The 20346-nt window shown below is 39.6% G+C and overlaps 1 protein-coding gene across 4 annotated transcripts in view; it reads right to left on the bottom strand.

Annotated features, from left to right (window-relative positions):
* Positions 1–7788: 7788 nt before the first annotated feature.
* The window catches only part of lhfpl4a (LHFPL tetraspan subfamily member 4a), a 31308-nt gene continuing 18750 nt past the window's right edge, over positions 7789–20346 (bottom strand). Inside the window, exons 2-5 of one of the 4 annotated variants that reach the window (XR_009206037.1) lie at positions 19723–19959; positions 16336–16352; positions 14128–15418; positions 7789–12221 (exon numbers count right to left, since the gene is read on the bottom strand). Coding sequence is in view for 3 of the 4 variants with exons in the window: in XM_058402511.1 (XP_058258494.1) it covers positions 12168–12221; positions 15380–15418; positions 16336–16352; positions 19723–19959 (347 nt within the window). In the remaining variant the exon portion in view is untranslated. The remainder of the gene's footprint in view (positions 12222–14127; positions 15419–16335; positions 16353–19722; positions 19960–20346) is intronic. The other 3 variants (XM_058402511.1, XM_058402512.1, XM_058402514.1) reach the window with 3 other exon arrangements.

Here is a 20346-nt window from a genome sequence, read left to right as displayed (position 1 = left end):
ATGAAAGTCTTGTGAATGAATGAACCCATTCTGACAGTAATGTCATTAAGAGGCTGTGAGTAATGAAAATATTATATACAACAATGTGGTTTTTACATGTTGTTGCTCAGCTGTCACACCTGAATATGACTAACGAATAGCTGACTAGAGAAAATGCAAATTAGCAGAAGTGCCATGTGTTTCTCACTGTATGTGAGGCGCAGCCCGCGGCGCTAAATCCAGCTGTAGGCCCGGCACTGTAGGGCTGAGTTACTGCGATACACCACACGGTACCCGCATTCCATTGGCACACGCCGACACTTTCTTGGCCAAGACGTTGGTTTTGTGGGACTGGCAAAAGAAAATCTGGTTACTTTGTTGTTCTGATGATGAATATTCATTACACACTATGTTGTGACGCATATAATTGTTCCCCTTTAATCTTGTTGAATTTTATTCTGTGTTGCATTTTTAACGTATAATTACCATGAGTTGAACAGAAAGTAAGATTTATTGCCTTGAAATTATGAGATGAAGCTTTTTTTGACATGAACCTTTTTCACTTTGGTTAACGGTTTTCTTACCTGTCCTGCCGTTTGACCCAAGAGACTACCAAAAGAGAGCGGCTCTTTAGTCTGCCCAGCTCTCTCTGGACTTTGCTTAAACAGATCAAGCTCCAAATTTTCAACGTTCGTTCTAATACCACCAACACCATGGGGATTGTCAAAACCTTACAATTTTCTTTCTCCCATTAAACAACATTGTAATTACACTAATGTTGTGAGGACCTTAGTGCCAAAATCACTAAGTGCACACGTATTTTAATAGTCATATTTGATGAGTTTTCCTTCAAGCAGTTTCCAAGTCCCTGTATCATTGCTGTGTCTGATACAGTAGTCATTATCAGACTACTGTCATATGAGTAGCACTGCTGTGTCCAGAATGCTCCACCACATAAATAATATTACGTGGGTGTCTGTTCCTCTGGTGGTCCTTTACCATAAGGAGTGAGGTAAAGGAGAACTGACAAAGCGCATATCAACAGTCAGTAATTATCTAGAAAGTGACCTATGTGATGGATTCATAAAATGACTAATGGATGTAGGCATCAAGTAGATGTTCCTAATAAACTGCATATGTTGTGTGTAGTATAGTACTGGCAGGTTTAACACTAGAAAGCAAGAAATAAAATAATTTTTAATTCTAAAACTCACGGGAAGCAGATGTAGCCGGTGCTGTGGCAGTAGCATTTGTCACATCCTCTGTAGAAAGTCTGGCCAGCTTCATATAACTTGCCCTTGTAAATGCACAAGCCTGAGTGGACATGAAAAATCATAATGTGAATTGTGATAGACTCACCAAACACCAACACTATGCACATACTGAGTAAGATCCTCCTTTGATCTCCCAAAATCCCAATACTTATTAATCCCAACACTCAATACTTTGTGACATGGATTGATTTTTTTTGAGATCATGGTCCATGTTGACATGAGTGTATCGCATAATTCCTGAAAATTTTTCAGGCGCACGTGAATCTCCCATTCTACCACATCAAAAAGGTGATCTACTGGATTCAGATCCGGTGACTGGGACGGCCACTGAAGGACACAGGACTCATTGTCATGTTCCTGAAAGCAGCATAGATGACTTTTGCATTGTGACATGGTGCATTTTCTTGCTGGAACTAGCCGTTAGAAGATGGTAAATTCTGACCAAACAGGGATGCACATGGCCGGGCATTCAATAAACGACTGGTGTTAATGCGCCCAGTGTGTGCCAAAACAACAATCCCCACACCATTACCACCACCTCCACCAGCCCAGACTATTGACACAAGGCAGTTGTGTCCATGGATTGAAATGTTGACCCTATACAATCTAAGTGTCTTAGCAGGAATTAGCCAATCAAAATTGTCCAGTTCTGGTGAGTCTGTTCCCACTGCAGCCTCAGCTGAAGCTGATTAGCTCTTCTACTGTTGTAGCCCACAAGGATTTTTGGAGACTGTTGTGTGTGTGAAAATCCCAGATCAGCTGAAAGAAATACTCAAACCAGCTCATCTAGCACTACCTATCATACCACAATCAAAATCAGACAGATCAGGTTTTCCCCCATTCTGCTTGATATAAACATTACCTGAAGCCCCGGACCCACTAGACTGCACTGCTGCCACGTGACTGGCTGATTGGATAACTGATGATTGAGTAGGTGTTCCTAATAAAATGAGTGTATATCAAGAAGCTTGACCACCAGAGTGTGCTGTTGCCTCAGTAAGTTTTCCTAAATCTCAGCATTAACATGCAAGCTACAAATGCTGTGCCTGACAGCCTGCAATAAGGTGGTTCATTTTAATCAAGCAAGGTGGGAACACAAGTGTGAATGGGGCACTAAATCCACACAGGGCATTAGATACATACTCATTCCAGTTATTGACAATTTAGTGTAGCCATTTGCTAGTAATATGAGCTAGTAGAAGAATTAGTAACGTGAATTTTGATCCAAGCCAGAGGACCTTAGGGGTTGGGGTTAGGGTTTTGAGATTAGGATTAGGGGTTAGGGTTTTGGGGTTGGGGTTAGGATTGGGGGTTGGGGTTAGGATTAGGGGTTAGAGTTTTGGGGTTAGGGTTAGAGGTTAGGGTTTTGGGGTTGGAGTTAGGATTAGGGGTTAGGGTTATAGAGGTTAGGGTTAGCCTAACGCTAGCCTCAATTTTTCATGAAAATCTTTAGTAATGTTTAGTAATCAGCCTGTGTGTTACTGAAAAACTGCACATATGACAGGCTAAGTAGGGTAATCATGCTCATAATGTCATGTTAGAAGCTGTTACTCATGTCTTACCTGTGTAACGGTACATGGCAGCCTGTGTGCCAGTGGTGTTCCACATGAAACTAATATTCAGACAAACAATCCACACCAGCACCTGTACAATGCTCAGACTCTTCACTGTGCGCATCCTGATATTTGTCCACGCTTAACAAAGTTGAACCCAGTGATGTGTTATTGCTGGACTCTTTGGTGAGAGTTAAGCCAACTTCTGTGAATGTGCCTGATGTTGGAGATGAGGAAGGCAGCAGGTGAGAAGCTCTACAACCAGGAATGAGTAAAAGCAGCAGAAACTGAACCAGTGAACAGCTTTCTCTGAGTCCAGATGGTAAGTGTGGGATCTGTCACTTTCGGTATGGTTTCTCTGTCCTGCTTCTTTTCTCACTCCGTTCACTGCACCACTCCAGATGGGTTTTTATAAAGCTCAGTCACAGCTGGAAATAAAAAGCTGGAAGAGCTCTGTGAAAACATCCCTGTTTCTTCTCTCTTGTAGTTTCTTTCCCATAATCCTCCTCTGCACTTCTTTCAGTTCATATGCCTGTCTCGTTTCTGCCTCACTGTGCTACCTCTCTTGGCTTGTACTCTGGTACCTGTGTCTGTGTTTGCTTCTGTCTTGCCATGGTTTGGCTTGTGCGGTCTGACCACAGCTTTGGATTTTTTGGTCTGTTGAAAAGTGCCATTAAATATTTATACATTTATCTTCCATTCCCGTAGTTACGACATGCAAAAGCCATGTGTTGGAGTACTGACGAACATTCAGATTGGAAAGTAGAATTCCTTTGCATGCTGGAATTGTGTGATGTTCATTCAACGATTTGGGTGGCTTTATACTGATCAGCCACATCAAAGATCATAACACTCACAAACAGAAAGCTCTACATGGAGGTCCTGGAGAAAGTGACGGGATGATTTGACAGTGAAAACAGAAAAGGTTGTGAATTACTTTAATGTCTCTAATCAGATTGTTTTTCTCTCTGTGTTGAGGCTAGAAACTTTGACGTGGTGACACATGTTCACTCCAGAATTAAATCTGGAGCATCAGCCAGTTACATAAACTGGGTTTTATGTCTGCTAATATAAGCAAGCTAATTTAGAGTGTGTTATTGGCCCTGTGAGGTGTAGTGCTATCTCACTAAGGCCTGCACTGTATGCAGTTTATTTCTGATGATGTGTAACAGAAACCCACTACACCCACTGTGTATTTATATGACCATGTATATATCTCTTATGCAAGATACAAGATGAAGTGTTCATTCACTAAAGCAGCAGAGTGCACATATGAGGCTGACTAGCTGTAAAGGTACAGTCAAAGCATAGTACAGTCAGTTGCCAGTTTATTAGGTGCATTTACTTTGTAGCCAATAACCTTTTACTGCAGATGTACACATACTGTCAATGATTGAAGCTCATTTGTTGTTCTGTTCATTAGCTGTCCTTCACCCTATCCATCAACCACCACCGCACCATCAATCAACCCATGTACTGCTCAGCTATAACATTAAAACTGCATAACATTAAAAAAATATTGTGTAGGTCTTCGTTGTGCTGCCGAAACAGCTCTGACAAATCAAGGCATGTACTCCACAAGACCTCTGAAAGTGTGCTGTGGAATCCAACACCAAGACTAGCAGCAGATCCTTTAAGTCCTTTAAGTTGTGAGGTAGAGCCTCCATGGATCTGACTTTTATAGATGCTTGATCTGATTGAGATCTGGGGAATTTGAGGCCAAGTCAACACCATGAACTATTTGTCATGTTTCTCTTAGCATTCCTGGTGGCATTCCCATTGTGGCAGAGTGCATTATGCTGCTGAAAGAGACCACTGCTATTAGGGAATACTCTTGCCATAAAGGGGTGTACTTGGTCTGTAGAAATGTTTAGGGACAGTAAGTGCTTGCATCTTCATCAGTTCCAGGACAAAGGTTTCCAAGCAGAACATTGCTGTTAGCCAGTTTACCTTCTTCCCATAGTGCACACAGCTGGCCTTCCACATGATGTAAATGAAAACATAATTCATCAGACCAGTGACCACTGCTGCATGGTCCAGGTCCGATGCTTTCATACCTATTGTAGGTATTTTCATGTGTGGACAGAAGTCAGCATGGGAACTGACCAGCCTTTATTTACACAGCTATGTGTGCAGCAAGCTCCACTGCACTATTAAGTGTATGGTATATCTTCTCAAATGTGGGACATACAAAAGCATATAAATCATGCCTTGCATGTTGTCAGTGTATTCCCAGATCACTTGCAATGAATGAATGCCACATTTAACAAGCCTATTTGTAGTTTGTGTTTGTGTGTGTGCTTTTTCTCCATAACTAACACTAACACGATTCTCTGCTATCCCCCTGTTTTGGTATCCTTTTCCTCTGTAATTTCATTCTCTCTATCCATCATTTCTCCTTGACTCCCATCACCCCACTGGCCTGTTACATTCACCACCACATGATCACTGCAGAGCCATTTATCACTTCCACCCTGGCTCCTGTTCCAAATAAAAAGCTTTGATATTTAACCTGCAGGTGAGCTGCTGGCTTCAGTCCACTCTTACTTTCTCAGTACTTTACCTGAGCAGGGTTTCAGTGCCAGCTGCCTGTGGGGTAGCATTTACAGTGAAAGTGAAGCTTTCCGCAGCTTGTTTCTCTGCTTGCAGCACCAAAGAATCCTGTTTAATGCCTGCTGGCAAGTTGGCACCTGCCCTGGTGCTTCCCAGTCTACATTGGTTGGCCAGTTCCCCCACCCTCTCTTTACTTTGGATCTCTGGCTCTGCTTTCTATGCTTTATCTCCATCCCTACATTTTGCTGGAGCCATTAACCAACGCTTCAGGAAGTAGCTCTCCACAGATGAGTGCAAGACTGGCCATCTGTTCATCTCTCTCTCTCTCTCTCTCTCTCTCTCACACACACAAACACACACACACACACACTCCCCCTGTTTGTGTTCTTTCTTCTCTTGTGTGCTTTTTCCTCCCTTTTTCCATCCATGTTAAAAGGTTTTTTGGTCCTTTCATGTCAGGTGCAGGTAGACAAAAAAAAAAGTTCTGGTACCTTAAGGTGTGTAGAAACGGTATTTCAAGCTATCATGTACTACGTTTTGTGACTGGCTGAATGTACATTATTACATACATACATATTTTATAACTCAATTACCAAGGACCAAATGCCCTAGAGAAATTAAACTAACATGCATGGCTTAATGGAGTAAAATGTAAAACATCAGCAGAGGAGAAACCCACGCATCTTTTAAATCTATAACAGCCCTTTTCTTTATAGTGCTTCTGCTGTTTCTTGTCAAGTAAAAAATGTTTGAACCATCATTAAGTCATTCTCATCCATAAATATTTGCCATCAACTGGGGTTTCATGTGTTTTTCCATACAGATTTCATCACTGGTATGTTATTAACTTCCTAAACCTGTGCATAAATACCTTGATATCCACACACTCCAGTTTAATGTTCCTGCTAGTTTATAACACTTGGCCCATCTTATCAAATTGTGACTTGTTTTGTTTTACATTACCTCACACAGCCTTGTCTGTAAAGCACTGATCAATGACTGGAAATGGGAATTATAAAATCACATAGATTAAGGAACAAATAATAGGTCCCAAATATTATATCTTCCTGTCTGGGGATTTTCAACACACACCCATAAAAAGCCCAATCTCATCTGACATATCGTGCTGCACACAGCCCCCAGCCATCTTTTCCTGCTGCTAAAAATAGTACATAAACACACACACACACACACACAAACCTCCCCATTCGCACTGGGGTGAATGGATGCACACAACGAGCCAAGACATGTTTCCGGAAGACTGTGTATTACATTGGCTTGCTTTTACAAGAAGTTAAACTAAATTCTGGTGTGTTAGAGGGTTGCTGCCTTAAGCAGTGCCAAATATTAGGCACAGACACAGATTCTTAATCTGCACTATAAGGCAATCTGAAGCCAGTTCAGTACTGAGAAGCAGTTTGTGTAATATAGATGGTTTTGTGCATCAACTAAAACAGACTGTATTGTCTTCTCCATTCCTTCTGCATCACTCAAAAACACAAGTCTTCTAGTTTATATCAGTAAGGAAGAATTCTTGAATCTGATTTCCAGCTTTGACAGTGGTGCAGTCTACAAGATAAATCACAGGTTTATGTTAACACACTTGATTTAATAAGTTAACGTTTCTATAGTAGCAATATACACATGGACCTGGATGGCAGGCTGTACAAATCTAAAAGATTTAGAAATGTTTTTGATATGGAGCAGCTTTCTGGGCCGAGACATTTATTTAGCATTTTTGGAAATCACCAGAGTCAGTGGTAAACCTATAACTAAGTTTTCTGATATGAGAAAGTCTAGGAATTTTGTCTTGGTAAGGTAGATTATAGTAAGGGAACGATTATTAACATTAAACATTAAAATGGATAAAACACTTTAATTGTAATCGTTAGCACATTGCTGTGGTACACAAGCAATAAAACATTTTAGGACACGCCTTTGTAGGAAAATAATCAAATTCACAGTGATGGTGCTCCTCTGCTTTGCAATGATTATTTTTATATAAACCTGTCATGCTTTATTCCTTAAAGAGAACATTAAACTGGAACTGGAACAGTGTATGGAAGGTTTGGATTATATTTTGTGTGTGTGTGTGTGTGTGTGTGAGAGAGATTGTGCCACTGCTCTCATTAGGGGCTGATAGTGTCGATCACTGACAGCTCACATAAGCAGATGAGTCTGGGCTCATAGGAAGAAAGAGAGTTAGAGAAAAGAGTGTTCAGGTTGTTGCAGTAATTTGATGGCTGAATTGGTCAAAGAAACAAAATAGTAAATATACATTAAATATTAGTCTGAATAACTACAACCTTATTTCTCATGCACATGTTTATGATACTCAATCTGGACAATTTAGTTAGTTATTGGCTCAAAAGATCTATACTTCCTAACAATTTAAATCATTCAGGTTCACATCGAAATAAAATTCGAAGTCCGATTCAAATAATTTATTTAGGATTTTTTTTATCTTTTAAAACAACACCAACAATGTGTAAGTGGCGATGACGATGTCAGTCATTTTACACTCCCCCATGACAATCTTGCAGAAACATTCAAAGAACATTTTTCATTTTATGAAGAGACATCGCAGCATACCAGAAAATATCAGATTAAAAAGAACATTTACAACTAGACCAAAAAAACAAAACTCCAACAGAAAGGCATTCAACACTTGCACAGGGGGAAAAAAATACATACTGGAAAAAAAAAAATCAGTCATATCTGTCCACAGCAGTCTGCTCAGTTTGGTTTGGCACATCTACTTCCAAGCAAAAGTTTGCAAAGAAAGTTACAAAAATCAATAAAGACAGAAGGGAAATGGAAAGTGACAGCAATTAAGAACAGCTTAATAACTTTCCCAAAACTGGAGTCCTTAGCTTTTCTCCAATTGTATACATAATGATGAACCGTGTGAAAGGATCGTTTCTGATCGGACACTGACATTGTGATTGCTATTGATACACTTCAGGGCCAATGTTAAAATGTGCCAATGTTCCATTTGCATCTCCTCCATCTCGATATTGAGTGCATATTAATTACGAGAAATACAACTGTTCTGCAAATAGTTAATGGTCATTATTGTGTGAACAAACAAGTTCAGAATCCACTGAATTTTAGTTAGGAAGAAGTGAAGCAATGCAGTTTTGTTTAATCTTAATACCTCAAAATAAGATAACGTCATTGTTCACAAATAAAAGATGCAATCGTTCAGTACATACTAAAGGAAATAGTAGCACTGAGGCATGTAAATACATTAAATAAAATTTGAATCAGGTTTTAATAAATGATTAAATATGATAGCAGACTGATTTCTGGACCTTAAAACAAATGAAAAAGTTTTGAAAAAGAAGGCAATGAACAAACAAACAAACAAACAAAAAAGTTTTTGCATTTTTGTTCACTTTTTCCTTTACAGGTGAATGGATGGATGGATTAATGCAGGCAGTTGATGGAGGAGTTGTGTTGTAAACACTGCCTTTCTGAACATCCAAAACCACACAGCAAAGATTTCTAAATATTTTTAGACTTAGACTTATACCTAGATCTCGTGCCAACCCACGTCACTGAGCGTCTGTGCTCTCACTCCTTTACACGCACTTATTCTTCTCAAATCATGGTATTATTTTCACATTTCCTGTCCTATTTTAATAATAGGATGGTCAGTGTCATACAAAATATGGCATAATACTGCAGTTTAAAGCGTGACCTTTACTCTTGTGAAATAAAAATAATCCAAGTGTATTTCTATATCCAAACTTTTCCTTTCCAAACCAAACAACATTCACTCCCACTACAAGAAAAACTCCTGAGGACAGTAAGCTGTTTTTCAGTGGGTTTTCGGGTCACACCGTTTTGAGACCTCTGTTCTGTCGTCTAGTGTTTATTCTGCTCCTGATTCAGCTCTTCAGCTATCTTAAAGCCAGACACCACAGGCAAGAATGGTGACTTTGCTTTCAAAATAAGTAAATAGAAAATTGACAGTTCCTTTTAAATAGCTTCACTTTGAATCATATGAATCGTTCCAAGTTAATCCATTAAAAAACTGTGATATGCCAGGTTTAATTAGAAAAGTTTTGTTCTGATAAGAGTCAATCATAAAACATAAAAAAAGCCTATTTGTCTGAGGTATCTGGCCTTAATAAGTTTAATCAGGTGGGCTGTAACATAAAAACACACTAAATTGCAGTACAGGGATTCTCCCGGACTTCAGAACCACTCGTGACCCCTTTATATGCTCAAAAGAAGCGTTTAGACTTAAAAGGCATAAAATCAAAAACCACTATTATGTTTGTTCATATATTATCAAGGAAACACAGAGTTGCATTTATAAGTCTTCATGGATGATGGTGAGAGAGAGGGAGTGTGGCCCAAAGGGAGAATGTGGACATGTAGGGATTCTGAGGCTCTCTGCCATGTCTACAAGGGGATCATTGCTTCTATTTTGCAGGCTGAGGAAAAGTTCTGCTCTGTTCTGCTTGTACTACTCCCTTTTCTCCTTTCCATTCACAGATTGCATTCCTGTCCCCTTCATCCCACGCCTCCTCCATGGTCATAGGGCTGTGGGGCGTTTGAGGCTGGGGTGATGCAGAGAACGCTGATTGAGAAGGAGACAGGGATAAAGCACCATATGGAGGAATTTCCCTCTTCAGCTTCTTGTATTTAAAAGTGTCCAACCACAGAGCTGCACAGTGCTATCCAGACTCTCCCTCCAGGTTAGTGCAGTGTGTGTGTGTGTTGTCCTTTGAATGACCCAGGAAATTATTCCCAGCATCAATGTTAACACTTTCTTGTGGAGCACAAGGAAAGTCTCTGTACAAGAAATTCTTTGCCCAGGGAGCACAAAAGGTGTTATGTGTGCAATGGTTATTTTGGGGAAAAGAGACTATTACAGCTATTTTAAAAACCAACATTGACCAAAGAACAGAAACGCAACCGTTAATGGCATTGTAAACACATTTCGAATATAAACATCTACATGGTGTATTCAATTGCACAATTAGCCTCAGTGATTAATGTATCAAAGCCCCAATCAGGATCTTTGTAACAGACAGGCCAGATTTCATACTGCAACATCAGAAGCTTTATGTTTGGCATGGATATTTGCCGTGCTTAGTTAAGAATCTCGGAGCAAAATGCTGTTCTGGCGTTTCTGCACCTGACGTCCACCATCTCATCCATCACACTGTACCTTTTTAAAAACGGAAAATAATTCAGTCTTTCAATCACATTGCTGCGGAGCTGTGACCAAATCTGATATTACAGTGTTTTTTTCTCTTTACATTAAACAATGTCAAAATGTACTGAACTCCACACCTCAATGGCCTGAACTTAGTCTCGTGCAGAGTTTTAGCTTGTGTAATTAAAAAGGTTCATTTACCTGCGGCTGATTGTAGCACATGATTTGCTCGTTGCAGAAGTGCACCAAACGTTTCTTTGAATGTCCTAACTTGAGATTAGAAGCTAAACACAGATGAATCTTCAGTCTGCTTGTGTCCCCTTGAAGACAAACATATGCTCCTTGACCTCATATGTTGACCCGTCTTGGTCAGCTAGTTTGTGCTGTGCAATTGTATGAGCTCACTGATGCTTGACTCATTGGATCTGGGAAATGGTGAAATACAACTTATCGGTGCTCCACATGTCGGGCCTGAGTAGAATGCAGCATGCAGGGCTTTTCATCAAGACAAAATGAATGAAACAAACATACAAACAAAAATAAATGTAACAGGATCATAACAAGCAAGGTTCAGGAACGAATGAAATTATTCTAACCAGAATGCGAAAATTGGCATTTTACTAGTCACCTCCCTGCTGTTTTACAGAGGCTCATTTATAAATAAATAAATAAATAAATAAATAAAGAAAGAAAGAAAGAAAGAAAGAAAGAAAGAAAGAAAGAAAGAAAGGCAAACAAGATTAAATAACCAGTGAAGCGTTGTCAATGGAAAGGTCCATGCCAAAACAAATGTTTAACCTTCAGACATTAACATAGCCTCCTCATGGTAGCTATAAACTCTGAGAACTGGCAGTTCCCATTTGATCAAGAGATGAAGAAATGGTGAGAATTTTTATAAATCCACTCCAGGGTGGAGTGGGAATATAGTTTGGGTCAATAAATGTGTTATGTCTGTACCCTGTCTCCATAGAAATCTATTATTTACAAATGAACTACTTCTTTTCTCATACTAATCTCTGGTTGTTGACCATGTGTACAAAGAAGGGAGTTCAAAATCTTCCAGGAAAAAAAGTCGGTCTTCAAAATTTCATCTTGTGCTGTACAAAATGTTGCCCCTTTTTTCTTTTATTTGATTTTTGGCTTGATTTTTTTTTTTTTTTTATTCATCTGTGTCTCAAGTAGCACCCAAGCACTTATACATATGCATTAATTCATTATTAGAATGTATTTTTTTTAAAGCTAGAAATAATTGCTTTTTCCCATTTTAGATAAAATATGTAAATTTGAACATAATACTGCTGTTGCAAGCATAATTATCACTGTAACATTGTAATCATAGTAATAATATAGAATAATAATACTGTGTAAGGTTCATCACTTTCCCAGAGTTGTTGGATTTGTAAAGCTGAATTTTTAAATTGATTTTTTGTCTTGATTTTGAATTCATTTTGAAACAGGTGTATGTATGTAGAATAGGTTCTCTTCTTGAAGTGTGCTCCAGGCCAGTCCTATATTACAAAAAGCTGAGCTAGCAGCTTCCTAACTGAGGTCAGAGACGCAGACCTGAGAGGACAAGGAGAGAAGGACACGGGGGATGAAGAAGGAAGAGAAGAAAGAAGTGGAGGTGGCGTCTCTTTAATGGAACCGCTGGACTCCAAAACGGGGATCCTTTGTGTCACGGATCTCAATCTGAAAAAGAAACATGAGAGAAAGAGTGAGAAAAACTCCAGGCAGTAAATCCATATAGACCAAGATACGTCTAGGCTCATACGTCCAGAAGGGGTCTGAGCAGCCTTGAAGAGTCTACAGATGCAACGTAAGGAAAGAACAAAAGGATGTTGTGCTGGTTTACATTCATGGGGTATAGCCAGGGTGAGTGCAGAGTTCACGGGGGAAGAGAAAGCAAGATTTAGATCATACAGGACAACACATCAATCGCACTGGCCTGTGTTACGGTGTACTACTATTTTAAGGAGGATGTGCATGTTTATTGTAAACATACATTTTGTAAATCTATATGTAAACGTTTCTCTTTGTCATCTCTTCCTCTTTGGACGAATACTGAAATAATTTGTGTTGTAATGTGTATGCAAAGCTTGAAGTCAATCTCTCCTCGAACACCTTCACTGAGAAAGGTGCTAAACAACCATGTGCTTTTGTGTCTCAGCCCAACCGCAATCACTAACTAGTTTATCTAAATGCATGATTACGCATCAGCTTATATTACTGTAGAATCCAGCAGCCCATTGGGTCTTACTGTTAGTTGTTCTCTGTCTCTGTCTCTCTGTCTCTTGCTCTCTCTCACCCTTATCCACTCACACACAAAGGCAGAGGCTTTGTTCTTCCTTTATCATTGATATTCAATCTCTTTCTTCCTCCCTCTTAAGTCAGTTAAAGTGATATTGAGATATGTCTGAGGAGTGTCATTTCTGTGGTTTATAGTGCTGTAGGCCTGTCTCTACTGCCATTTCGGGTAAATGCTTTTAAACTCATACCACATTTCTCTCTCTCTCTCTCTCTCTCTCTCTCTCTCTCTCAGATCATTCCTTCCATTTACAGTCCATTACACCTTACACATGTCCCGAGCCTCTCACCCTGCCAATACAATCCCCTTCTGTCTTAAGAATGGAGTTTGGGCACAGAAACCTGTCTTATCTCATCCCACTTCCACTGTGAACAGTGTGATTAAATATTACTGTAGGCAATGGTACATAATGCCTCTGATATTTCACATAAACAAATGGAATATTACATAAACAGTATCCAGGGACCACAATGTCAGGGCCACATTACAAGCTTTATACAATAATAGCCAATACTGGAAAATACTCACATTTTCAGAATGGCAAAATCATCCCTCCATCAAGCAATACAATATACTTTCAGATTATATTAACAAACTGTGCTCACAACTCTCAAAAAATGCTGCAGAAATTTTTCTGACCAAATGTTGATTCAGACCAAAACAAACATGGCAGACACGGCTCAGGTGTCATTGATTGTCTGTCTTTCGAGCAGTATATCAAAATAGTGTTTTTACACAAGACAGTTGGCAGATCCCCTGACCCTTTCACCCCTGACATCACTGGATAATCTGTGTAAGATGAATGAATAAACTACATTAATCTTTTGTGACTTTTCATTTTCTTTTATTACAGGTAAACTTTTACAGTCTTTCCTGGCAAAAGCAACCTATCTCTGTCTTATGACCAAATATTCCATTTCACAGAAACATGATACCATTTAGAGTTTTAAGGACAGCTGTCATATTCTGCCCTTTACCAATACATGTGGACTGGGCATAAATAGTGTTAGTGTACTTGAGAGAACCCTAACCCTAGGCACCAAGTCTGGAGGCACCAAAAATATTTATGTTTAATCCAAAGGGTTCTCATTTTGAGCTAAGGCCTGGTGGAGCTTTACTGTTTATCTTGCCCACTAGATGACCCATTGAGAAGCACTGCCCAATTTAATGAAAACTGAATTCCACATACAAAAATCAATCTGAGGCAGTTCTTCGGGAAGAATGGACTGCTGTAACACAGAGGGAGATTACATAAACAAATAATCTGTCATAACACCATTATTGACCTACTTATGACGCCTGATGACACAAAGCTTGATGTCCCACTTGGCCCAGGCAATCCACTGCACCACCAGACAGTAAACAACCAAAGAATTCCCTCGTTTAAAGAAAAAAAGGTGGAATGAGAAAGAGAAACATACGGTGGAGCACTGCGATACCACCTGGTCCCCCCACTTCATCTCCCCTCCCCTGCTTTGCTCTGCTCTGTGTGCTTTTGAAGGCTTTGGGCCAGATGCCCAGGCTCAGCTTCTCTGCCTTGCATGCGATCATTAACATTTGGCCTGAGAAGGACAATCTAAATATCTTAATTAATCTAGTCTGGCTAAACATGGCAGATAGGTGACTTTTCCTACTTGGGATTCATTAAAGACATTTGAGAGGTTGATGGTGCATAATATGGACATTACAGCTGAACAAGCTGACCAAACTACAGAGAAGAGAAGATAGCACTCAGCACAATAGTTGGTTTCAAATGTTTCAGATTTTCAGATCAGCTAGCACAGATTGAAATACTGCGCTAGCTAACTATTGTAGCTACTGTATCTGCCAAAAAAATAATATTGGTTTTCCATTTTTTATATTATTCTATATAGAATTACTTGCAACTTCCTATGAGAAGAGGACATATGTCAAGACAGTTTCAGTCAGCGATAAAAAAAATAATAATAAAAAAAACAAACAAACAAGAAGCTTAACTTGCATCCATTGCTTCCCATTCCACCTAAGAAGTGAATCATATTAATGGAAGAGGCCAGAGACTGTTGAAGACATTGGCTAAATATCAAGTTTATATATATTTTTCATTGTAATTGTTTCAAAGTTCCATCTTTGAGCTCAAAGTTGAAGCTGTAGATGACAAATGCTACTGAAAAAAACTACTTACATGATGCATCGCGGGGTATTTGTGTAATCCCAGCTGAACTATAGACCTACACAAATTATAATGAGCCTTGACGTTAACGGCATATGAGAAGTGCTGGTTGCAAGCCACATTATTCATAGTTGCTTAGGCCTTAATTCTTAAATTCAGAAAAAGGTGAAATTAGGGGTGGGAATATTTGAAAGGAGGAAATCACATATTAGTAAAAAGGGGAATTTCTGCGCCACACAGGTCAGTAACAATAAACCAAAGGGAGAACAATCAAGTCCAAAATCTCTGGCTAAAGTAGATTCAAGCTGCATGCTAGGACTGCATGCATATATCTAGAGAAGGGAAACATGGGTGATAAATTGATCAATTAGCTTAGTTATTTCATCTTACACCATCCATTCGGAGTGTAGAGGTCAGGTGCAGTGGCTGCTGAGGAGAAAACAGCACTATTAATCATACTAATAAGACAAGTACACTAGATATAGTAGATATAACACTTTGCATGCTCGGCATAAAGAAAAAGTGTGTGTAGCTCTTAATGTTCAGAATTTCTCCATGAAATAATTATGTTCTCCCATTTCCTACCATACTAGCCTATAAACTGGTAAATTGGGCCAGCAAATACGTATTACATTAGAGAGGCCCATCAGTTCATACTAACCTGGAGGACCACTGACTAGTTTTTTAATGAATCATTTTGCATGTAAGATTTGTTCTATTTTGACTACAATACAAACAGTCGAACATTTCTGTTGGCCTTGCGTGTGCACCAGCAAAAGCTTTTAAGCATGCATTTATCATGCAGGCTCTTGTCTGGTCATTACATTAAATTTCTGTTGCTTTATGCATTTATGTATTTCTCATCTAGTAATTAAGCTGTAGGTCTCCCTTTTAGTCCTCTGCTTTAAAGGTGTAATTGTAAGTACATGCTGAACTGCAGGGCTGCCAGGAACGTGTTGCGACTCAACCGAATCTGTTCTCTGACCTGACATCTCAAGTCATTTGCATTTGCTGCTAGAGGCTTCTGTAACGCAAAACAGTCCTCCATTGCTTGTTCTCCTGAACGCGCTTCTTTTACTGTCCTGTCCTCCAATGCCATGCATCTGTCCTTCTGTGACCCAGCACCTCTAAGCTCACCATTATCAGAGTAGAATCCTTGGTGTGACACTGGGGGTTCAGGTTTGGGGGTTCAGGTTTGCAACACACAAGCAGGGGTGAGCAATCTATGCGCTAACCCAGAGCATACATAATGCCAGGATACTACAGCACCACAACACTGATGTTTGGAGCACGATCACTGCATACAGCAACACAAGCACGGAAGCCACAGCAATTGGGAGACTTACCCTTGATACTGCAAAGTCTGTAAAGACAGAATAGAAACGGTTGTTTAGTTTGGGCTGCATTTATATGAAGGTGTGCATCAAGGATAAATTTGCACACTGTTGGCAAAATGTGTTGGTATGAAGTTAATGAACAAATCTTGTAAGGTAGTTCATTTGATTATTTTGTTTTCTGCCATGTTGAAGTAAAAAAAGACACTCTATGCAGTGTAGTCTATCACTGCCATTCATAAATCACATGGCGTGTGGCCAGGTCGTAGGAGTCTGCCTCCCATTGCCCCGTTACAATAGGATTTACAGTGCCAGTGGAATGCCATCCAAAGCCCTGACTGTGATTGTAAATCAGCAGGATGTTTGGAGTGTGGGAGACCAAAACCATTTACAACATCCTTTTACATTCTGAACATGAAAATGTCTATCTGTAACTCAATCAGCAGCACTAAAAACACACCTTAATTCGAAACTATTTCACAATTTCTGAATAAGAAATAATTAAGACCACAAGTGCTGTATGGTGGGCAGCAAAGTGCCTAATAAAGTGTCTAATATGCACTGAATAATTTATCATCTGCCTTGTGCTGCCCTTGCTGTCCAGGTGCATGCTAGGTTTACTTAGAGATGTGAGTCACGCTCAGCAGTGGCAGGATTCCCTCCAGGTTCCATAAAAATGTAATGCATGATGCCATGGCTTGTGCGTTTCTGCTCACTAACGCTAAAGACATATGACTTGACTTAGCATTTAGCATGATGAAGGAGGGAGTGGGGGGTTGGGGTGAGAATTTGTGCTAAGCAAGAAAAATGTGATCAGTTCTGAAGGGAAAGAGAGTAAATGGCGAGTGGATTAATGCTAGAGAGAAGAAATAGAAACTGGGGGATGCTTGGCAAGCTGCCATGAGATTTTTATTGATGCTGCAACGCAGATTTCCTGACTACCACAGATGCTGTGCACAGACACACATGCACACACAAGACTACCCCCACTTCAGTTCTCTAAACCTTAGTGCTCCACCCCTTTTTAAAAACCCTCATATGAAATTGAATTATCAGCTTGAGTGGGCTGTGATAATAATGTGAGCGATAATGTGTGTGTGTGTGTGTATGAGTGAATGAGTGAGCGAGAGAGAGAGAGAGAGAGAGAGAGAGAGAGAAGGAAAGAAAGAAAGACACAGCTGCAGAGTGCCCAGTCGCTGGGGAGAGAGCAGCAGCCCTTCTTATCCTGCCGGAATCAGACATGTAACCATGGCAACTTCCTCAATAGAATCAGGAGGCTATGAAGGTGGTTATTTTTTCTTCTCTTTCCCTCTTCCTTTCATTCTTTCTTTCTTTTTTTCTTTCTTCAGGCAGATTTTTGTTTAGCCCCCTGCTTTCTCCTTTCCCCTCACGTTCATTTAAGTTGTATTACTTTCTATCAAGGCTGTAATGATTTTTTATCATAAGGGATTTACTAGAGTTGTAGCGTACTCTCTTCTAAACCCTTAGCAAACCACATTCCTCCCTCTTTTGTGTCTGAATTATGGGCATGACATAAAAGAGATGATGGGAATCTGCTTGTCACGCAATAGCTATATGGATGAGTCTACCACAGTGGTCTGGTTTAAGAGGGAAAGATGAAATATTTATGAACATGTGCCCTCTCTTATGCTTTCATGAGACAGTTCAGCTCCACCCTTCCCTCCACCCCCCAACCTACTTCCTCCAAACATCAGTCGGCAGAGAGGAGTAAACAAAATAAAATGGAGGCGGTAGGAAGTGAGCTCCACCATCTCACTAAGACCCACATTAATGTAGCAGTCATTTTGTTTAAATCAGGGGGTTTCCTTCTCACATTTACTGCTAATAAACCATTTGAGCTTGTTTATTAGATTGTTTAGAATGTACAGATTGTTTCTGGTGGTCTGCAGTGGTATTGTATTTGATGTTTATTAATAATTCTTTATGGCTGTTTAATTGTACACTGATGGTAATTCTATTGTTCCAAAGTATTTGATAGTATCTAGAAATGGAACCACTTCTCATTACATGATGAAAACCACTAGAAATTTTGCAAATGAATTTCCTGGAGCAAGAAGACTTTCAGACAGATGTTATGTCTTTTATAAATTCTGTTCAATTTGGCTTATGATGGATTATGTTACTCAAATGCATTCCTTCTACCACTTCATCAGGTTAAACTATACACCAGTCAACCATGACATTAAAACCACTACAGTGCTACAGTAGCTCTCCTGTGGGATCAAAAGGACTAGCTTTTGCATGACCCTGCCGCCAGTTCACAGGTTCTTCCTCCTTCGACCACTTTTGTTAGGTACTAGCCACTGCATACTGGGAACACCCCATAAGACCTGCTGTTTCGGAGATTTTCTGACCCAGTTGTCCATCCATCACAAATTGTCCCTTGTGAAAGTCACTCAAATTCTACACTTGCCAATTTTTCCTGCTTCCAACACATCATCTATGAGAACTGACTATTCACTTGATGCCTAATATATCCCACATCTTGACAGGTGCCACTGTAATGAGATGAAATGCTATTCACTTCACCCTTTAGTGGTTTTAATGTTATGGCATGATCAGTGTACAGTATATGCTATTGTACTGAACACTAATGTTTTATATTATTGTGGTTCATGCAGCTAAATATTATCCGTTCAGTAACCAACTCGAGAATGTGAAGGTTGCACATACTGCTTGAATCACAAAATCAAAGATCTTGATTCCAAATGCTTAATAACTTTTCTTTTACCTTAATTTTCACGATGTAAATCTTTTTATACGCATTATGTTATGCTTAGACCAAACAAACAGTCCATTCATTCTACTGACAAGTCTTGCTGTGCAAAGCCCTGCTGTTGTAAGACATATATGTCACTTTATGACAGCACACATTGTTTGCAGTTTACTATTATTTCACTTGCTGACTTTAGTTACTTTTTGTACTAAGAAAGAGCTATTTATCATTTTCACTGTCTCTGGGTAGGAGTGTACAACTGCAGCACAAGAATTTCATTGTATACAGATGCTTAAAGCACTCTTTATGCATATGACAATAAACTTGATAAGTCTAATTTGTTTTCTGTCAAACCTGTCATTGTGATGTTTGTTGTATTAAAATGTTGTTGTGTGTAAAAATCCAGTGGCCAGCAGGCTTATTTATTGATCTGTTGATGTTCAGGTGGAATGCTTTCAGTTCTTTGAGTGCTTGCTCTCTTTTCCAAATGTGGACCAACAAAAGCATGGCCTATTCTGCCTAATGTCTCTCTTTCCTTTTTGCTGTTCTGAGTTCTACTTGCCTTACTAACTGTACTAACTGATTTTCTTTCCTACCATCTTCACAGTGGTGCACATGGGTTATTGGATCAGATCACTTGTGCTCAGGAGCCGTCCCCTTACCTTTATTGTCAGCCTTGACTTCATCTTGAAGGAAGTCGCTCTGGCGATTCCCGAGGACGAAGGCAAGGAAAGAGAGAATGAGTGCATCCAGAATGCCGATGATGGCCAGGATGTAGGCCCAGCGCACTGAGCAGTTCCCCAGCGTGTATTTCCCTGACTCCTCACCACACAAGTCCTGAACCACCTCTGCATCCCAGCCAGCCGGGAAAATTATACATCCAAACACCAGACACACAGCTACAGAGAGAGGAATAGAGACATGTTATTCAGACCTGGAAGAAAGATGCAAAATTGATCTAGAAATGCTGATACAGACACAAAACAATCCTCAAAATCCACTGCTTAAAAGAACAATATAGAAATATTATAGAAATAGTATTCCATGATCTTGAGGCTTACTTAAAAACGCTGTAATACTTGCTCATTTCCCTGGGAACCAGAGAAGCCTGATGCTTAGCATTAACTTTATTTAGTAGCAATATGGTCCTTATCACAACATTTCCTTCTCAGCACATGTTTGTAAAATAGAAGCTTTCAAGGTTAAGACATAACAAAATCAAATAATGTGATAGCATGCGATATCATATTCCTTTTTTATTCCCTCTATTAAGGGATCAAAACCAT

The sequence above is a fragment of the Hemibagrus wyckioides genome, linkage group LG11 (assembly GCF_019097595.1).
Source record: "Hemibagrus wyckioides isolate EC202008001 linkage group LG11, SWU_Hwy_1.0, whole genome shotgun sequence".
Lineage (NCBI taxonomy): Eukaryota > Metazoa > Chordata > Actinopteri > Siluriformes > Bagridae > Hemibagrus > Hemibagrus wyckioides.
Note: the sequence above shows the minus strand (reverse complement) of the source record. Positions and strands in the feature narration are given on the sequence as shown.